Source organism: Physcomitrium patens, chromosome 9 (assembly GCF_059467195.1).
Source record: "Physcomitrium patens ecotype Gransden chromosome 9, ASM5946719v1, whole genome shotgun sequence".
NCBI classification, from domain to species: domain Eukaryota; kingdom Viridiplantae; phylum Streptophyta; class Bryopsida; order Funariales; family Funariaceae; genus Physcomitrium; species Physcomitrium patens.
Window position 1 is genome coordinate 3,125,570 of NC_143418.1, and position 16,306 is coordinate 3,141,875.

General features: G+C 38.8%; 3 protein-coding genes across 12 annotated transcripts; 1 reads left to right on the forward strand and 2 right to left on the reverse strand.

Moving 5' to 3' along the window:
- Nucleotides 1-258: 258 nt before the first annotated feature.
- Nucleotides 259-1,543, reverse strand: LOC141045812 (uncharacterized). Of its 3 annotated transcripts, XM_073536464.2 has the most exons (3): nt 1,190-1,543; nt 687-838; nt 259-472 (listed from the first exon to the last, which is right to left on the reverse strand). In XM_073536464.2, exons 1-3 carry the CDS (start codon nt 1,279-1,281, stop codon nt 429-431), a joined length of 288 nt encoding a protein of 95 aa, XP_073392565.1. In that variant the 5' UTR covers nt 1,282-1,543; the 3' UTR covers nt 259-428. The 3 variants fall into 3 exon arrangements, 2 of the variants coding, with proteins under 2 accessions (XP_073392565.1, XP_073392564.1); XR_012218277.2 differs by having other exon boundaries at nt 259-803; XM_073536463.2 differs by having other exon boundaries at nt 259-838.
- Nucleotides 1,544-1,553: 10 nt separating this feature from the next.
- Nucleotides 1,554-3,693, forward strand: LOC112287069 (pyruvate dehydrogenase E1 component subunit alpha-3, chloroplastic). Its single transcript, XM_024529701.3, has 3 exons — nt 1,554-1,976; nt 2,120-2,900; nt 3,053-3,693. The coding sequence occupies exons 1-3, from the start codon at nt 1,713-1,715 to the stop codon at nt 3,328-3,330; spliced, it is 1,323 nt and encodes a 440-aa protein (XP_024385469.1). The 5' UTR covers nt 1,554-1,712; the 3' UTR covers nt 3,331-3,693.
- A 5,835-nt stretch (nt 3,694-9,528) lies between these two features.
- LOC112286910 (hypothetical protein At1g04090) lies at nt 9,529-14,055 on the reverse strand. 8 transcript variants are annotated; one of them, XM_024529304.3, is made up of 5 exons: nt 13,125-14,055; nt 12,763-12,835; nt 12,416-12,500; nt 10,508-12,261; nt 9,529-10,245 (listed from the first exon to the last, which is right to left on the reverse strand). In XM_024529304.3, exons 3-5 carry the CDS (start codon nt 12,486-12,488, stop codon nt 9,982-9,984), a joined length of 2,091 nt encoding a protein of 696 aa, XP_024385072.1. In that variant the 5' UTR covers nt 12,489-12,500; nt 12,763-12,835; nt 13,125-14,055; the 3' UTR covers nt 9,529-9,981. The 8 variants fall into 8 exon arrangements, with proteins under 8 accessions (XP_024385072.1, XP_024385070.1, XP_024385071.1 ...); XM_024529302.3 differs by having other exon boundaries at nt 12,763-12,846; XM_024529303.2 differs by having other exon boundaries at nt 13,049-14,055.
- Nucleotides 14,056-16,306: the final 2,251 nt, after the last annotated feature.

Here is a 16,306-nt window from a genome sequence, read left to right on the forward strand (position 1 = left end):
CACCAATGGAAACATCTCAAGGACCGACACAAGCGATTCTGACAATTGATACAAGTTGACGAAAACCCTACAGCTTCAACGATTCTGTGACTAACCAAGACTCATTCTCAAAATCAAATTTTTCCATATCAACCAAAAAATATTTTTTACCACTTATAATATCCCAAAATTCACCGTTTCTAAAAACCTTGGAACAAAAATAATCATCATATATCCGATGTGACAGAAAAATCAATCACTCAATTTAAAAGTCTTAAATAACAACACAATGACCACATTTCAATATACTTTGGGTAATTCAGCACTCATATACAATCCATGAATAAATTTACTACTTCGAAAACATACCAGTACTGTTATTTTGTATGCTCTATACTTGGTTCTAAAACATCCGATAACTGTAACGTAATTGCACGCACATAACAGTATTATAAGGAAAACAAAATCACGGATCGCTGTAAACTCTCCACGGCTGCAAACATACAATTTGCAAAGGTAACTGGCCTGACAAATTAACATTAAACCCTTTTGTTCGTGGTGTGAAAAGCAAAAGAGAGAGATAGTGAGAGTTCAGGATAAATTGAGAAGTGCCAAAGGACCTTTTCAAACAACAGCGACAAACGAGGGCAATAACACAACCCCGATCACTGTTCTAAAACAAAGCCAGTTGGAAGCAAAAGACCCACCATCGCCAGCGACTGGTCCCACGATTATGGATGTAGACGACGTACGACACAATGACTCCATCACTGGATGTGTTGAAAACTCGATGGTGGCCACAGGGTCGGCATCCACGTCGGCTTCTGCACTAGTGGCTGGGGAATGAGCTAGGAAAAACCTAGATTAAAAAAATAAAGTGACATTCCAGTTAAGAGTCGTTAGCTCAAAGGATTGGTGCTAATGACACAAAGTTCTAATGGTTTCAAGCTCGTAATAAGGGTGCTTCCAACCACATGCTACTTAGATGACTAATCATGCTTGAATTCCATTTGTACCCTTCTATTTTTCTCCTTAGACTTTGCCTTAATCCTCTCCATACTATCTATGCCACTACTCCCCTCAATCCAAAGTTCCACCTATTGGAAGCAAGTAGTTGTGGACAAAATATACAACTAATTTTTTTTTACAACATTACCCAAAATCCATTCCTAAATGAAGAAAAAAAACTGCCAAGGTGTGAGCTCCGCACCTTCTCTGCTGCCAAGCCCAACTGCTCCACGACACAACAAAAAGTAGAAACAAAGCCCCACACAGCCGGAGACTGGTCCACCGGAAATGCATAAATGAATTAATGAAATCAGAGATAGATGGTAGCCAGAGTGTGCACCCTCGTCAGCCTGGACACATCCATTCGCCTATTCATTAATTCGATCATTCGTTAGTTGGTTTGTTCGTTCATTTGGGAGACAGCGGGGGAGAGGTGTGGGCGAGGGTGGTGAGTCATCCGGTCATGCCGTTAGCGACGAGGAGGGGGACGAGGAGGAGGAGGAGGCTGGTGCCGGGCTGCCTCGGAGGCTCCGCAAAGCAAAGCTGGGCTCGCGAATGCAAAAGCCTCCACCCACCCACCCACCCCTTCCGTCTCGGTTGCTCCGCCCCCTTCCCTTCCTTCCTTTTCTTCTGCTTCGTCTTGGTCGCCTCATATTAGCCCGCCCCCCGCCTGTCCTCTTGAATGTTGTTTCCTCCTGCTGCTGTGTCGCTTGCTCCTCGCCACCATGGCTGCCCTCTCCTCTCTTCGTGTCGCGGTGCCGCAGCTTGACTCTCGACGGACCCTTCCTTGCTCCCACTTTGGTGGCGCGGGTTGTGAGAAGGCTTTCTTCCGGTGTCAGAGCTCCAAGCTTCTTTTGGGTGCTGGCTGTGTCGCTGGGGAGAAGGCGCCTCGAGTTGCAGGCGGCGGCAATGTGCGGGCTGCTGTGTCCGCGTCGAAGGCGGTGACGGAGAAGCCAAATAGCGGGTCGAAGTCGGACAAGGCAGATTTGGTGAGTGGACGTGGAGGTGACTGCGGGCGTGGATTGGGTTGGTTGGTTGGTTGGATTGGGGTGGGAGCTGCATTGGGGATTTTTGACGGTTGGTGTGTGGTTGGGTGGGGGATTGACGCGATTGATGATTGCGGGATTGGCAGTTGGTGACGAAAGATGAAGGGCTGGAGCTGTACGAGGACATGGTGTTGGGGCGGAGCTTCGAGGACATGTGCGCGCAGATGTACTACAGGGGGAAGATGTTCGGGTTCGTGCATCTGTACAACGGGCAGGAGGCGGTGTCGACGGGATTCATCAAGTTGTTGAAGCAGACGGACTTCGTGACGAGCACGTACAGAGACCACGTGCACGCGTTGAGCAAGGGCGTGCCGGCCCGGCAGGTGATGGCGGAGCTGTTCGGGAAGAGCACGGGGTGCTGCCGGGGTCAAGGGGGGTCGATGCACATGTTTTCGGCGGAGCATGGGTTGTTGGGGGGGTTCGCATTCATCGGGGAGGGGATTCCGGTGGCGGTGGGGGCTGCTTTCACGAGCAAGTACAAGCGGGAGGTGTTGAAGGAGGAGGGCGACATGCCGGTATCGATCGCGTTCTTCGGGGACGGGACAGCGAACAATGGGCAGTTTTTCGAGTGTTTGAACATGGCGCAGCTGTGGAAGCTGCCAGTGATATTCGTGGTGGAGAACAACTTGTGGGCGATCGGGATGTCGCATTACAGGTCGACTTCGGATCCGGAGATCTGGAAGAAGGGCCCGGCGTTCGGGATGGCGAGCGCGCACGTGGACGGGATGGACGTGCTGAAGGTGCGGGAGGTAGCGAAGGAGGCGGTGGAGAGGGCTCGGAGAGGGGACGGACCAACGCTGATCGAATGCGAGACGTACCGATTCAGGGGCCACTCGCTGGCGGACCCGGACGAACTGCGAGCGCCAGGTAACGTGCGGGCAGGGCAGGGAAGGGGAGGCGAGGGTAGGGGTGGCGATGTAGAGGCGGGGAGGAGTGGGAATGGTAGAACAGTGTTTTGTGGGGGCTGCGGGGAGCGAGTGAATTGACAGGAAGGTTGGGTGCTTGGTTGTTGTGTGCAGCTGAGAAAGCGCATTACGCTGCGAGGGACCCGATTGTGGCGCTGAAGAAGTACCTGTTGGACAACGAGATAGCGACGGAGGCGGAATTGAAGTCGATCGAGAAGAAGATCGACGAGGTGGTGGAGGATGCAGTGGAATTCGCGGACGCGAGCCCACTGCCGGGGCGGAGCCAGCTGCTGGAGAACGTGTTCGCGGACCCGAAAGGGTTTGGAATAGGGCCTGACGGGAGATACCGATGCGAGGATCCGGGATTCACTGCGGGAACCGCGCAGGTGTGAGGGTGTAGATGCAGAGAAGTGGGGGTGGGTTGGGGAGGAGTTGGTTGGAAGGCCTCGGGGAGTGCTCGAAGCGAACACGGCACGCAGGGCGCGTACTGTGGGGTGCATTGGGAAGCACGAGAAAGATGGGGAAGGGTGGATTGGGTAGGGGGTAGCCGTCCGGTCGGCGTAATGTAGCGGCTGGAAGGGAGAGTGAACCCACGAGCAGAGTGTGGGGATACAGGTAGAGGTGGAATGGGTGGGATTCGAAATAGGGTTTAACAGGGTGGTGTGGAGGAGGACCACGAGTTAGACCAATGTACGCTAGTGTATCTGCAGGAAGCAGTTGTGAAATTTTTGTGTTAGGAAGCTTGGTTGGCGATATATATTTTTGTTGATGGATGTGGAAATTGTGGAGTGGTGAATGTGATTGGGAGTGAAGGTAAAGGGGTGCGGAGAAGTAGAATGGTTGTGGTGCGAGAAATGGAGGTGATGTATTGTGGGGACGGTTGTGAAAGGGGCTGTGTGAGCCGAGTGGGGAGTGAGAGATATATGTGTGACGTGTAGTGTATGGTGGTTGGCAGTTTTGCGTGATTGTGGTGGAGGGTTTGTTAGAGTAGGTTTGTGCGTGAATTTGGTTGGTTGAGTCACCTGAGCGTTGGGTCATGTGTTGGTGCTGTGTTGTGGGACTTATGTCCTGGATAGAGCTACTACAAGTTAGTTATTGAATGTTCGGTGAATTGATGGCGACAGTTTTTCAAATGGGTACTCAGTCATGTGATGCGGAAATATGTTTGGACATGAAATCTTTGCAAATTCCGGGGTTGTATGGGCAAGGTGGTTCTGAATTAAGCAAGCGGGATGAGGTATGAGGAGTAAAAATGTTAGTAAAGAACAGGATCTGTTTAATGGACTAGGTCGTATGAACATCTAGGTTAGGAGCTGCTGTTCTCGTCGGTTACCTTTTATCAATTGTTTGGGTGTAATTTTTTGATAACCCTGGTGCGTATGAACTTGGAGAGGAGTCGAAGGGTACGACAGCTGGGAAATTTTGGATTGTCTCGGTAGCTGTGATTCCCGTCTGCTGCCTTATTGTGTTGATTCTTTTGTTACCTGCAGCATTGAACTTCGGGATGTGGGCCCAAAACATTGCGTTTATGCCAGATGTAGATGTAAAAATGTTTTCCGATGGCGATGTTGTATGCTTCATTGCAAGTAGCGCACATTACGGGTGGATGTTGACGAGATGGTAGAGCAGCGACTCAAGTACTGATATCATTCCAAAATCATGTTTTCTGATCATGAATGTGCTCTGTTTGAATTGGAATTGTTGTCTGCATATGAAATACCTGCTTCTCCCCTCATCCCAATATGTCACAGTTGAGAGACTGAAGACATCTTGGTTCAAGCTTCTGACTCGGTGGCCCTTCTAGAGGTAAGAAGAATGCGCTGCTCTCATCTCACCAGTGACGATGCTCATTCTGGGGGTTTAGTACTCACGTAGACCACATGCTATCCCGTGTCCCCGAAAGTAACGATGACCGTCACCACCTTTTCAGAACTCGGTCTTCTCAAACGACAAGAATGTTAAATCTGAAGGCAAGCACGTGTAGACCAATCGGCTTGGTCGAGTACAACCCGCACCTTGACAGTTCTCTCAGGTCATTTTCTTTACTGAATTTGCACCCTTGTATTTTGGTGGAGTGGGTTTTATTAGAAATGAACATCCCTGACGGATTCTGCGTTTGACCAGGCAAAAACCCTGCTAAGCCGTGAGGATGTCGAGAAATTGACGTGACCTATGACAATGAAACGAAGGAGTTGTCGTTAGTTCATCACATTTGGAGTGCACAGATCATCCTGCCTCAATGCATGGCCAGGAGACCATCCATCCATGACCTTTTGTCTGCTCTTCCTATATTTATCAAACAGTGCAAGGTCGAACGATGCGATGGGAATGAACAAGCGGTGCATCGCCAGTAATACATCCTCAAGCTGTGGACTGCATTTGAAATGCTAACATAATTTGTAATTTGTTTTGACATGCGTGAAATCACACTTTACTGTGAAAAGTAAATGGTGCAATACCTCCATCATTCAACAACCTCTTTTGATTTACTTATTGCTACAAAGCATAATAGTCAACAAATAAATAAATAAATATATATATATATATATTTATATTTATATTTATATTTTTCTTCCTTCAAGTACTTTATTTTTTTGATTTTTTCCAATATTAATTTTATTTAAGTTGACCAATATGGATATAATATCACCTCATTTTGTGGCACAATGTTTATCCCAATTACTTGCACGCTAGAGATCAATTGTCTCAGTTAGAATATTTCTTCTATGAATTAAATTATACCTAGTCTTTGGGACCTTAATAAATATATTAATATAACAAGAAATACATGTTATACTAACCATTTGATCAGAAGAGAGTTTTTTTTTTTTTTTTTTTTTTTTTTTTTGTTTTATTTCATTGATTTTATTTTATTTTATTTTATTTTTCTTCTTCCTTTAATTCAAACTAATTAGATTTTCCATGAAAAACTGTTTTTTCTTTAATTTTTATTAAAATTAGAACCATAATTTGTAATATTGCTTGTGTAAGGTGTGTCTTTGCCTTGCCATAAACTAGTTTTGCAAGGAATTTGATTGAAGGAAAGTACTTCCCTTCTTAATGTATTATTTGGTTGACATGCCTCTTTGGGCCAGTAATTATAAATTATTATCTCTGTTATTATTTCACACTGCTTTGGGCCAAATAATTGAATTCTTAAGTTTACCAATTTTTTGAATATTATTAGATTTTATGCATTTAAAATATTACTTCCATCTTCTTGGTAATTCAATCCTCCCAATTTAGTAGAAAAGCTTGTTATCAATATGGTGACTAAAAATGAATTACTAATAGTTTTTGCTTACAAGTTCTTCAAAAAACTTTTTTTGAATTTGTAGATAAACAATTATTAATTTTTAAACACTATCATTTTGGTTTAATTCTTCAATCAATTTATATTTTTAATAATGTACAATATCTATGTAATATTAATATTTTATATTTTAATAAAATTATTAAAATAATAATTTAATTTGTTTAATATTGGCCTATATTAGGATTTTTAGGTTTTGTAATTGTAATTGATGGCAAAAATGCTACATGGAAAGTCTATTAAATAGACATTATTGAAGTCATGGTACAAGTAATTGTATCATTACATTATAATTTATAATTTAATTATTTATTTTTTCATGTTCTTTTTATTGAAACCATAAAATAAATATTAAAATAAAATATAACAAACATATAGATTCCAACATGACTTATGCTATTTTCTTTTAGAATATTAGGAAGAAAAAAATCCAAGTCTTAATTCTAAAAATTGGCTTGAATAAAGATTTATCAAATAATAAAGATTTGCAAAAATTTGTAGAGGGCTTTTAGCTACACCAAAAACAAGAATAGCTAAATCCAACCTCTTTTATTTGTGATAAGTTTTTTCTTGTAATTATTCAATGAGCAAAGCATATTTTCTTTTTTGTTCAAATCCATAGTATAAGCAAAAATAGAATATTTGATTATTCATATTATTATTCTATGTTTAGATGGTAGAAAATTATAAGCATGTTAATTTCTTCAATGGCTTACTCAACTTTCTAAAAACATTAAAGCAACTTTAAGATTAAACATAAGACATTTTTACATTTATATATATATATATATATATATATATATGAGAATGATGAAGCAACATAGATTTTTACTAAAGTAATTCACTCTATCTTAAGCATGATTGCACCCTTAGAGTCCCATCCCTACTCTTAGATGTTCCCCGTTTCCAACCATTGTTAAAGATGGGAAGAGGGGGTTGAGAACATTGGAAATGGGGCCCATGATTGAAAACAAGGTAATGGTTGGAAATAGGAAAATGGTTGGGAATAGAAGAACGGCTATGAATGGGGCATGTGGGTCGATTTAGTGAAAATTTGGATCACTTTATCATATATATATATATATATATATATATACTTTTATTGTTAAACTACAATTGGAATTTATAATTCTAAAAATAAGAATACTAAATTTTGATGCAAAAGTTATATAAAATTAGGAATTAACATTACATATTTAATATTTAGGTTTTTTATAGACATTACATATTAAGATAGTCTAAATAAATTCCTAAAGGTATTATTATTAATAAAAAAAACAAGATTTTTATACTAGTTAAAAGGGGAAAAAAATCAATCTTGATTATAACATAATAATTCTAAAACCACGACAATGTAGACAAAAAGATACCATTTGCATAAGAAGCAACAAGTGCTGGAACACATTAATCACTAGCATCTTATTTAATTAGAAATACAAGAAATATTGCATGTAATTCCTATAAACAAAATGAGATGGTAATTAAAATAAAAAAGAAGAGATTCTGGAAAAAATTGAAGTAAAAGGAGTTGTACATATTAGAGGCCAAATAAACATTGATGACCAAGCATAGAGTCCAAAATTGATACTTGTACTAATTCTTGTTTTATACCTATAACAAGCTTGAGTAGAAACAAATAGCATGAGAACACTATATCTACGAAAAAAAAATAAAAATAAAAATAAAAATCAAGAGAAACAAGAAAAGAAGAAGAAGAAGAAGAAAAAAAGTAAAAAATCTCAAAGATTCACACTAGTAAATTTTCAAGAGACAATTTGATATGCATGATATTACTATATTTAATAAAACCTAAATCCAAGCAGATTCTTGAATAAAAATTGTATCAAAAACCTTGGATGCATTTGTCTTTGATACCTTAATTAAAATAAATAGAAAGGTTATTCAATTCATATTATCAATCAATTAATTTTTAGCTAAAAAAGAAAAAAGAAAAGAAAAGAAAAAGAAGAGCACAAATTATAGCAACAAAGTTGGTACATGAAATGACAATCAAAGACACCATTTTGATATTAACATAAATTAAATTGTTCAACAAATAAATTCTTAAAACTTGGATTATGTAAAATCTAATAAAAATAGAGCAACACAACAAATAAGAAGTAAGGCAAAAAGTAAGGTACTACCATACAAAATCTACAGATTTTGTAGAAATGAAATGCCCTTGAAGTAGAAAATAAAATAAGAGACAATCTAAGGCAATTAGATAATATACTCCTTATGCCAAACATTAATTTCTATCTTTATAGATGTTGCAAAGAGCTTTTAGATTCTACATCAACAACAACCTATTGGTGATAAAGAGTGCATACATATTTAAAAACTAAGCAATAGAGATTAGACCTAGTTAGTCAAAATGGTACCAATTGGAAGAAAGATTACTATGGACTACATTAATATATATATATATATATATATATATAATTATCAATCAGAAATTAATTCTTTTGAAATAAGAATTAGAAGTGTAAAGACAATATTAATATAAAAAAGCTAATTTACAACCTCTAAATTGATTTAAATAATTTGAAGAAAAAAAATAGTCTATTCTATTTTTTAAAAATACAAATCTAATTTTGGTTTTGTTAGTCTTATTAGTTATTAAGAACATTAATGTACAAAAAAACATTAAAAAATAACATATAGATAAAAGAATGGAATCTTTTTTAAAATGATGTATATTTTAAAATGGTTATATTCAAGTGTTTAGAAAATCAAAATTTATAAATTATAAATGGAGAAAGAAATATTTTTATAATAATTATACATCACAAAAAGAATAATTTTCATTCATTCTTTGTACAACTATAAAATTATTGATTTAAGTTATGCATAATTAATGTTTCTATATTAAAAGACTATAGAATCATTCTCACATCTATTACATAAATTTACATGTAATCAAATTTGAATTTTATAAGGAAAATATAATGTTAAAAATTACTGTAGGAAATACCAAAAGAATACTTAAAATACTCTTTAATTCAAATCTTATTACAAAAATATAACAATACATCTATGACAACAATTTTCTGAAAAAAGCAGTCCTTCTAACCCAGGATTACACAATCAACACCACATTGCATGGTGATGTAGGACGCAAGAGAGGCAAGGATTAGAGACCGAATGATCTAAGGGAAAAGGAAGTACAGGGAGATGGCGCACAAGGAATCTATGGCAGACAAAATTTGGAAGATTAAGAACATTCGAGACGATAAGAAAATGAGGGCAAGTGAAGGAGGAGGAGGCATACCCAATATACAAAATGCAGAAACTTACTCAAAAAAGAGAGCTCTGGCTTGATTGATTTACATGCGGGCGATTCCCCACCCTGAGGGATCGCTCTGTACAGAATGCAGCTAGAATTGTTTCAGTAAAAGGCCTGGACATAGAAGGTATCACCTTGAATAATGCCAGGATGGCAGCACAAGCTGCTGGCACAAGTTCAAACTGGTAATTTGCAATGAGCATTAATCCCTGCTTGTCATTGCTGTAAATAGCACAGTATAGTAATGTAAACTTTGACAGTGTAAAGAATTGCTGGCGATCCGAACGCAATTCTCTAGATCAGACTATACATTCAGAATAGAGTGTAAAGCAACAGCGAGTTGAAAAAAATTGTGCTTAAATTGTCAGATTCTAAAATCATCTACCGAGGATCTTTAGGTGAACCCCGCTGCGAACCAGTCCTGTCTTCACAACATGTGTATCACTAAATTCTCTCGTCGCCAAACCACATGTTCTTCTCTTTTGGTCCTGTAGGACCTTCTTCACCCATGACCTCGCTGGGAAGCTTGTCTAAAATTTCTTCCAGAGAGTTACGGAGTTTTGAAGGCAGGAACTTCAAAAATTTATCGAGATACTTTTTTTTGTCATACTCAATTTTGGGACCCCACTCTCGCATGTACTGTAGCCAGGCTGGTTCTTCAGGTGCATCTTTATCACCCCTTTGATGCATGTAGTCGGCGGAGAACACCTGCACATGAATCAAACATCCAGTCTCGTAACGTGAACAAAACAGGGACCACACTTACTTTTGAAATCACAAACAGAAAGTCTGGAAAAATCGATAGAACAGAAATGAACCACAAAACAATCTATATCGTCCAAAGCTTATAGGTGTAGGGTGCACAAGTCAGCACTTCAAGACAATACAGCAGGTGGAGAGGGCTGCCGAAGTGCTGGACGACACTTATTTGACGGTACAGCATAAGAAAGCTCCAGTCAACATTACATACCTGAAATTTCACTGAGGAGTTGAGCACTATAGTGCTAAGAGCTGTGTCATTCCGCAGTCCAACTCCACGACTCTCATCTCCTTGAAGGTGATCCCCTTGGTGAGGATAACAAGGGTGGCCGTTTTTGGCAACATACACGAGGGGCTTGTTGACAGCGTCAAATTCGAGGTCCCAGATATTCACCCACTGACCCTTGCTGTGCTGAGAAAAATAAATTGCTTCCATTTCTCCAGTGAAGTTGCTAACCCTCAACGTATAATGCTCCCAGTCACCCACATGCTCTCCGAGACGTCCCAGAGGAATGTTCACCTTTCCCACCTTAGCAGTACTTGGTCCGTTGAAAGGACAAAACAACCAGCTTTGAAGATCAGTATAAGTAGCTCCGTAAACTGGTTTGAGATGAATATGCACCTTCGCAGTCTCCAAGTTCCCTTTCTTCACTGTATCTCTACTTCCATCTTTAGGAAGATCTATCCAGAAAGCACCATCATTAGTCCCTCCCTGAGGCAGATTTGAACCATCACTGTTAACACGAACAGGAGGAATAGTAGAGTCTTTCGTGTACAACATTGCTCCCGAGTCAAAGAACCAGGCAACGGAACTAGGCAGAAACTGCTCGGTCGGATGAAAGATCACACTGGGTCCAAAAAACTGTTGTATAGAGTTTACTTGTGCCATCGTGGGCAAGTAACCCAGATTGAATAATACATTTTTGAGGCATGCAATCGGAAGAGAAGTCTCTGCTTGATCAGATCGGTCACAGAAGAAGCTGCCGACATTGACACCTGCTGCGCTCACTCCTCTAACAGCAGGTCTCGTGGTCCACACGCTGAAAGGGAAACCAATCTCTTGTCTGCTTGTGCCGCTTGTGGTGAAGAATTTGCTATCAATTTCCAGAATATCCGTGAGATCAGTGCGTACACAAGTCACTTCTGAAAACGTAGGTTTATTCTCGGTGTTTGTTACTATATATCCAAGAACTGAGTATCCTTCAGGAGCAATCGGTAACCAGACCCAACCATTGCCATTTTTCTTCCCAGTCCATTTAGAGCTCTCCCAGATCAGCTTATAATCCACAGGACTTTTCAAAGCTGGGCCAGCAAATAAATGAGATGACACAAAATCCACGATAGATTTTGAAGAGTCTTTCTGTGGACTTGTGCCTGGCTGCACAGTCTCGGTTTCGGTTGCATTCGAGACAAAAACATAATCCGCGAAGGGATCGAGGTTTTCTTCAGCTTCTTCAGTGAAAGCTACATTCGGAATTACAGCGAGCTGCGCATATGAATTGATATCTTCCTCTGATACTTCCAGTGAAACATCAGTTGAAGTCTTCAGTGAAGTATCAGTTGAGGTTGGAGGTAACCCGACCAATGAATAGGAGACGACGTCAGTTGCGCCTTTCTTCAAGGTTAGCATCAGACTCGTAAACGGATTTAGGCTGCCAGAGGAGGCATGTGGCGACGATGGTGGCGAAGGAGACGACGATGAGGAAGATGGTGGTGATGGCGATGGCGGTGCAGGCCGGCTGCCAGTTTCTTTTATAGCAAGAACCCAACCCGCTCTAGCTCTTGAATTGTTCTGCGCATAATGGGATAAAATACTATACCCTACTGGGACATCAACTGGTTTGTAGAAGGTGGCACCCTTGTTCGCTACCCCACCCTCGAGGGCATTCCATACTTCCTCAAACGTTGCAACTTGCACCACATCAACCTCACCAAGTGATATGTGCCCGGTTGCAAATCCAGTGCCTGCACGTCAATTAATGATTGTGAAGACAAACCAATCGCAACTGGAAGCTGGTAATAAGCTATGAAACGTACACCTACAACCCGACACCATGACTCAAATTCAAGAAGTGGTCTTTGAGCAGAGACAGAGAGTAAACGATAAACACGAACGTACCAGGAGGATATTCGGCGGGAGGGCGGACGCCGGTGACATGACGACTACGAATAGGAGAACCGGCGGACTCCATCGCTGTTGCTGCCTGTAAAATCAGATATTCACATCTTACAATACTGAGACGCTTTCGCAGGCAACATATTAAGCAGGCGGGGCTAGTAAGCAACTAAGGGCTTGCTCACTTCCTCGTCTCTGCTATCCATGACTCTGCCCTAGAAAAAAATCGCCAGGTTATCAAACACAAATTCCTACAATAATCGAAGAACCAGAGTGAATCCTACAACATCGTCTGACAATGTCTGAACAAGAAGGATTCACAGAAGCAACCACAAAAGCGTAGCTGTTACCTCAATACATACTGCTGTTCAAGGAAAAGGACAGACTCCTTCTACGCACTCTCATGTGCGACAACCCGGTGTACTGCAAAACTCCTAAACCCGCAACCGTCACACAAACAACACAGCCACATACACTTCAACTGGAAACTTGATATTTAAGCCTCAAAATAAAATGTTAGACTGCATTTAATTTCATCCATACCAACCGTATTATCACAGTATTCTTCAGATCGATTGGTTTCTTCAGATACCACTAAAAATTTACAGACACAACACCAAGTGAAGAGAAATGCACCTGTGGCATCAGCACAAACCCATAAACACCCAACCATATGCAGCAATTCCGTCCACTCAAAGCTCTCCGTACTGACCTCTTCAAACGTTGTGCCAAAGAAACATCATGTTCTCGCAGCAATCTATTCACAACGTGGGTTGTGCGTGCCATAGACAGGTTTGAATATTCTACTTGCTTGATGCCAGGATTGTTGTTTCGTGAAACCAAACTTAGTAACAATTGTGAAGGAACTAAAGATTCGAGGAGAATAATGCCACGCTGACTGAGTTGCTCTTTTCATAAAGTGCCCATTGAATTCATCTGAGAGTACTTGTAGATCTGTCCATCCACGCCGACCTTCACTTGCCGTTGGCTGTTTCAACCCGCCTCTTGCTAACTTCCTCCTACTCACACACAGTTCGATTTCTCCTAAACCTAGAACCTGACACCCATCGCCTTCAGATTCCGGCCCTGGTTTGCTCGCCGAGGTATTGAGTTGGCCGTGGTTGTTGTCTCGGCGAGCATTGTGAGTGTTGTTGGCAAGCTGTAGCCTCAATGCAAGCGAACAGTTTATATCTAGTGACACGCGTAGCGCGTGCCTGTGAAGATGGAGATCTTTAGAGAGGGTTTCAGGGGTTCAGGAAACAGGCATTTGAAGCAAACAAATGAAGAGTGAATTGGGAAGGAATGGACACGGGGGTGGAGAGACTGTTAGTGTTGCGGCCACGGCGGTATGTGACGGGGACAAGTGTTAGCATCATGCTTGTGTCTTCTGCGGATGGTCGCATCACTTTTTGGAGGATGAGGCGAAGACGCGTCTCTCCCAGGGTTTACAGGATGAGATCAGATGTGGGTCAACCCCTACTTTGCAGCGGAAGACGTAGTTAATGTTCACAATTGGCCCCACACCCAACACGAGGGTTATGATCGGGAAGTTGACTGAATCCAGTATGAATTTGGACCGGCTCGTCATGTATCATGGAGACTCTGCCATTCACAAGAAGGTAATCAAATTCGTGCTGGAATGTAATAAACGAGGTGCATGCGAATGTCAATGCTTTCATGCTCAACACAAAGGTTTGTGCTGCAAATTTACCTAACATCTTAGTTGCTTTACTTCTTCTTTCGAACAACCCCCCAACCCACTTCCCCTTTTCAAACTCCTTTAAATTTAGCATTATTTTTTTTAAAGTTCGGTTCGCATGATTTTGTAGTATTTCGCAACGTCGATAAAGCGCTTTAATCATCTGAAATTCTTCTTCATTGAGTGGTTTACTAGCAATTGGAGTCTCAAGATACATCACATTTTATGATGAACTGTCTTATTACTTTACTGGATTCAGAGGTTAGTAGTAGAGATCTGCCCCAGCCAGTATGTTAAAGAATAGCAACACATTTACCTTCAGAATTGTGCGTGGAGTGGGAACAGAAACATGCATGAGTGTAAACTATTACGTGAGAGACGTAGAAAGCGGCGACATCTTGCACATTGATGGTTATGCCTTTTCACCATGCATTCAATTCAATGTTCCAAATAATTTATTGTTACAAATAGTTTATTAAACAAAAATATATGGGTTGCAAATTACTCTCACCACAAAATAATGCAAACAAAACTTCAAAAAAGTAATATTAAATTTAAAGGAGTTTAAAAAAGAGAAGTTGGGCGAGGGTTGTTTAAAGAAGAAACAAAGCAATTAAGATGTTTTGTAAAAGTGCATCTCAAATCTTTTTGTCTAGCAGTCAATTGCATGTACTTCATTGATTTGGCGAATCTCTCATTGTGTTATGTAAGTTACAGTTTGAGAATGCATTAGACATCTAATTATTGAAAGAATTTATTTAAATCCAAAAATTCTACTTACAACCCCAAAAAATAAATTAAGTGTTTAAAAACTCTTATCTTGACAATCTTAATATTTTTAGAAATATCAAACTTAATTAACTCCGAATTCCATCAACTATAAATTGTAAATCCAAGTAATCAAAAACAATCTAAAAAAAATCTTAAATACACATTAATAATTCTTAAAGAAATCTTAAATAAATTCTAAGTAACTCTATCAAATCCAAGGTAAATTCCAAATAAATCTTAAATAATCTTTAAACAAATCTTAAAAGAAATCTTGTAGAAATCTTAAACAAATTCTAATCAAATTTGAATAGAAATTCTAACTAAATCTTAATCAAACTTTATCAATTCCTAAAGAAATCTTAAGTAAATTCAAATGAAACATTTTCAAACCTAATATGATATTAAGATTTTTTTTTTAAAAAAAAATTCTAATAAATTTTTAAATAGAAAAATAATAAAATCTTGGAAATATCTCAAAATAAATTTTTATTAAAATTTAATCAAAATCTATTAAATTATAAAAAAAAATCTTAAAAAATCTTAAAGAAATCTTAAATAAATTTTAATAGAATACTATCAAATCTAATAGAATGCTAAGAAATATAAAAAAAAACCTAAAAAAAATCCTAAGTATCAAACTACAACTTCAAAACTTTAAATTTTTTTAGTTAGTTAATGATTTTGAGCCAATATATCATAAAATTGTTATTTATGGTATTGTAATTTTATGGTATATTGATTCAATATACCATAAAATTATTCAAGTATTAAGCAACTTCCTTCTTTAATTTTGATGTTAAATTTTTAATTATAAAATATCTTCTTTTTATTGTTAGTTTGTCCTCAAACTTAGTGAGGATCTTATACTTCAAATTAACTATTAGTTTGCAAAATTTTAATTCAAACCTATAGCCAAGTCTCTACAAAATATTGGTATCTTTAATGACCTTCAAACTACCAATCATTGATATGCTTATATACTTAAATTTTGATAACTTTAAACTTAAGCAATCAATTAAGATAAATTTTAAGATTTAAATTGATGACAAGTATTTGTACAAACTTGCAAACTATCTATTGCAAATCTATCTCAAAGTTCATAATATTGATGAAAATATAGATTGTAATTTATTACTCAAATTTTTTTTTGTCAAAACAAATACCTTAATTTTGATTAGCTCTTACAAAGTAATTTTAAATCCAATCTATATAAATCTAACACTTGTATAATCCTCTTAAAGTCTCTTCTCTTGTTTTACTTTTTAATCAATAAAAAAATCCCACCTTTGTTGGAAGTACCTAATTTTATATCTTATATTTTGATTTCAATTTAATTTCATCTTATATCTTTTTTAGGTATTAATTTAAAATTATTTTTGGTATTTTTTACTAAAAGATATTCTTGTATTTTATATAAAGGTGTT

What these genes read in the sequence shown, in the direction of transcription:
- LOC141045812 (XM_073536463.2), bottom strand. Translation starts at nt 1,281, where the DNA reads ATGCATTTCCGGTGGACCAGTCTCCGGCTGTGTGGGGCTTTGTTTCTA. An exon ending in TGGGCTTGGCAGCAGAGAAG is followed by an intron (nt 839 to 1,189) that starts GTGCGGAGCTCA and finishes TTTTTAATCTAG; the next exon opens with GTTTTTCCTAGCTCATTCCC.
- LOC112287069 (XM_024529701.3), top strand. Translation starts at nt 1,713, where the DNA reads ATGGCTGCCCTCTCCTCTCTTCGTGTCGCGGTGCCGCAGCTTGACTCT. An exon ending in AGTCGGACAAGGCAGATTTG is followed by an intron (nt 1,977 to 2,119) that starts GTGAGTGGACGT and finishes CGGGATTGGCAG; the next exon opens with TTGGTGACGAAAGATGAAGG. An exon ending in GGACGAACTGCGAGCGCCAG is followed by an intron (nt 2,901 to 3,052) that starts GTAACGTGCGGG and finishes TGTTGTGTGCAG; the next exon opens with CTGAGAAAGCGCATTACGCT.
- LOC112286910 (XM_024529299.3), bottom strand. Translation starts at nt 13,198, where the DNA reads ATGGCACGCACAACCCACGTTGTGAATAGATTGCTGCGAGAACATGAT. An exon ending in GGTTTGTGCTGATGCCACAG is followed by an intron (nt 12,501 to 13,048) that starts GTGCATTTCTCT and finishes CTGATTTTACAG; the next exon opens with GCAGCAACAGCGATGGAGTC. An exon ending in ACTCCTCAGTGAAATTTCAG is followed by an intron (nt 10,246 to 10,507) that starts GTATGTAATGTT and finishes ATTCATGTGCAG; the next exon opens with GTGTTCTCCGCCGACTACAT.